This window comes from Lolium perenne, chromosome 6, assembly GCF_019359855.2.
Source record: "Lolium perenne isolate Kyuss_39 chromosome 6, Kyuss_2.0, whole genome shotgun sequence".
Classification (NCBI taxonomy): domain Eukaryota; kingdom Viridiplantae; phylum Streptophyta; class Magnoliopsida; order Poales; family Poaceae; genus Lolium; species Lolium perenne.
Genome location: NC_067249.2, coordinates 52111718 through 52114879, shown reverse-complemented (window position 1 = coordinate 52114879; position 3162 = coordinate 52111718). Strand labels below are relative to the sequence as shown.

Sequence of the window (3162 nt, the reverse complement as noted above, 5' to 3'; positions counted from 1 at the left end):
TAAAATACAGCAAGATTTTGTCCCCCGTGACCGTGATCCGCGATCGAAGACGAATACACAGGTCGAGTCGTCGAAGTGGGGATTCAAAGGTGCACGTGCTGAAGAACAACACCCGCCGGAGCGCGCATGCCTTGGCTATCTCCGGTAGTGCACGTCCCGCCACGCGCGTCGCCGTCGGCTAGCTTTGGCCCTTTGGTCCGAAGCTTCGTGCGGCCGCCTCCTCTGCCTACTGGTCGTTTCATTTTTGCTTTGTCTGCATGACACCATGCATTATTCTCTCGTCTCTTCTTCTTCCCGGAGTTCACACCCGTGAAAAACCTCTTGCCCCGTAAAGCGCGGACAGCCGATCGTCGGAAAGTTAAATTGATGATCTAGGTGTCCTTCCGGCGCCACCAAACAGCGACGCCGGCCACTCCGGCCGTAATAAGACACAAACCGGCGCACGCCACCGAACTTGAACGTCCTTTTAGATCGAGACGGAGGCGATCTAGAGAGAGATGCTGGGATAATTAGGTCAGCTGCCTCGAGTTAACGGCGCCATCGCCGGGGTAGGGGTCACCGGCGGGAGGTGGGGCCCGCGGCAACGACCCGCTCAATGGTGGGTCGCCACCTCGGGCGCGACGCTTCCCGGAAACACCCACACGTAACGTTCCAGAAGGCGAACCTTTACCCCCATCCGAACCGTCCATTCCCCGATCCTGTCAATCCGACGGTTCAGAATCGTCTGAGCACTCCCTTTGACTCGTCGCCGGTGACCCTATAAGTAGCCACCATCCCCGACCGGCTCCAGACCTCTACTCCTCTTTACTTACTCCGGCAGGTGTTGCTACTGCTAGTGCTTAGCTAGCCATGGGCGAGACGAGCGCGAACATGGCCCACTGGGCGGGGCTCTACGGCGCCACCGCCGGCGGCAATGGCGGCTCGGCGCCGGGGGAGGGCAGCGGGGTGACGGTGTCGAGCCCGACGTCCGGCGGCTCGGGCGGGAGCCCGGCCCGGTCGGCTCCCGGAGTCGAGGCGGGCCGCGTCGGCAAGCCGGCACGGCGCCGCTCCCGCGCGTCGCGCCGCGCGCCAGTCACGCTGCTCAACACCGACACCTCCAACTTCCGCGCCATGGTGCAGCAGTTCACCGGCATCCCGTCCGGGCCCTACGGCCCCGGCGGCGTCGGCGGCCCCGTGATCAGCTTCGGCGCTGGCGGGTCTGGTGTTGGCATGCCGGTGCGCCCGTCGCCGACCTCCGCCGTGATGTCGTTCGACCACCTCGGCGGCCAGTACCAGACGCACCGGCCGGTCGCCACGTCGTCGCTGCAGCAGCAGCAGCAGAGCCAGCTCTTCCGGCCGCAGCAGCATCAGCACCAGCAGCAGCAGTTCGGCGACTACGGCAGCCTGCTCGGAGGGGGCGGCGGGGACATGTTCCTGCACGGGTTCGAGTCGTCGTCGGCGGAGGACAGGATGTTGCTGCAGAGCATACAGGCGGCGGGGTCGCAGATGATGCCGCGGCCGGCGTCCACTAACAACACCAATGGCTACAACTTCGGATGATCGATCGATCAATCTCCTGATCAATTACAGTATAATCATGAAGCATTAAATCAGAGAGGGGGAGACCAGCAAGTTTTGCTTTCTCCCCTCTGCGACGACGACGACGACGATGATGTTGCTGTCGAGTCAACTTAAAGGTTAATTTTTGCTGGCCTTGATGTAGAGAAGCAAATACTAGTGATGAAATTAAGCAGGGCTAGCTATCTGATTAAGGTTTAATCAAGACAGTAATTAGTAGTATATAGGTAGCCACACTACTTTGCAGGTTTATCAGTTTAGCTGCATGTGGAAATTGGAAGGCATGTAAATAGTTTTTAGCTTTCGGCCGGTGATGTGTATCGCATGCGCAGCAACTTGATTCGATCTTCTTCTAGATTGATTGGCCGGCCTCCATCGGCTAGCTTAGCTTGTGTGGGAAGCAAAGTTGGGGAGTGCAACCACCACCACCCATGCATGCATCTACCTGTACTATAGTACCGCTGCCGCTGGTCAAGTCGCCGCGCCTAATTTGATCACATGTTGTTTTCAAAAAATAAATGTGTCTTTTCTTTAATTCTGACGCACCTCACAAGATCGACCCACATGATGGGATCTTCAAGTAATTGTTCATGATTCTAAAAGTGATTGTTCATGTTTCCTAATATTCAATGTGTTTCATAAGTCTTTATCGTGGGTTTAGCTTAAATTTGAACTGAAAGCACAAAACGAATTACGGAAACCGAGAGAGTAACTCTGAGATCTGTTGGAGTATGTTTGGACGCAGTGAACTGGACATGTGGCCATGTGTGTCGACGGATGTAGATGGTAAGAACGACAAGCACGTCTTACTCGTCGAGCGCACGAACGAACTATCGATCGACCGATCTCAGCCGTTAGCACACACGACGTCAGCCATAAGCTCCATAGACCTCTGCCATGACGACCTGATGACGGCAAGTCAAAGTCACAAGTGTCGTGCTGCCTCCTCCAAACCGGAACTTTGAAAAGGTCAAACCCAACTCGAGTTAATTAGCCCAACTAATAAGCAGTGTTCGGATTAATTAACCATCCTGCCTCCTTCTACACGCAAATTGGGCACAAACATCTTTGATCTTTCAGCGGGTCAAGCTTTGCTTTCACACGCGTGGTAGGGGTAGATCGGTAAGTGCGGGATCGACATCATTATCTAATTATATTTTTTTGGAGCAGATAATGGGCGTGGTTACAATCGTATCCAGCCGGCAGCCCCGCTTTGCTTGCGGAGGGCGGAGTGTGACGTACGCAAGCTCCACAACACGTGTGCTCCTACTTGTTTGCTAGCTAGCCTTTTCCATTTGTTTTTCAGGGTAGCTGGGCTCACCGCTCACAGCTGCGTGGAAAGAGATCTCGAGGGTGTGAGGTGAGGTGAATTGCGACATGCCAAGTTGCCAACGTGTTTTCTGGCTAAACTACTTGTCTCAGTCTGCCTCCCGTTTTACATTGACAGGGAGTACAACACAGCTTTGAGTCGTGACGATGAGGACTGGAAGTCTCAAATGTTCAATTTTGTGTCAGCGAGAAAACATCGGTGGGCATCGGTATTACCCATTTTTTGAAAATACGGATCATAATACCCCAAAATTTTTCAAATAAATTTATTAATTT

The 3162-nt window shown here is 54.4% G+C and overlaps 1 protein-coding gene across 1 annotated transcript; it reads left to right on the top strand.

Annotated features, from left to right (window-relative positions):
• The first annotated feature begins 785 nt into the window (after positions 1-785).
• LOC127307979 (uncharacterized) lies at positions 786-1912 on the top strand. The gene has a single exon (XM_051338732.2). The coding sequence runs from the start codon at positions 850-852 to the stop codon at positions 1537-1539; it is 690 nt and encodes a 229-aa protein (XP_051194692.1). The 5' UTR covers positions 786-849; the 3' UTR covers positions 1540-1912.
• The last annotated feature ends 1250 nt before the right edge of the window (positions 1913-3162 follow it).

Bases quoted from the DNA above. Each gene is read 5' to 3' on its own strand.
- LOC127307979 (XM_051338732.2), top strand. From the start codon at position 850: ATGGGCGAGACGAGCGCGAACATGGCCCACTGGGCGGGGCTCTACGGC.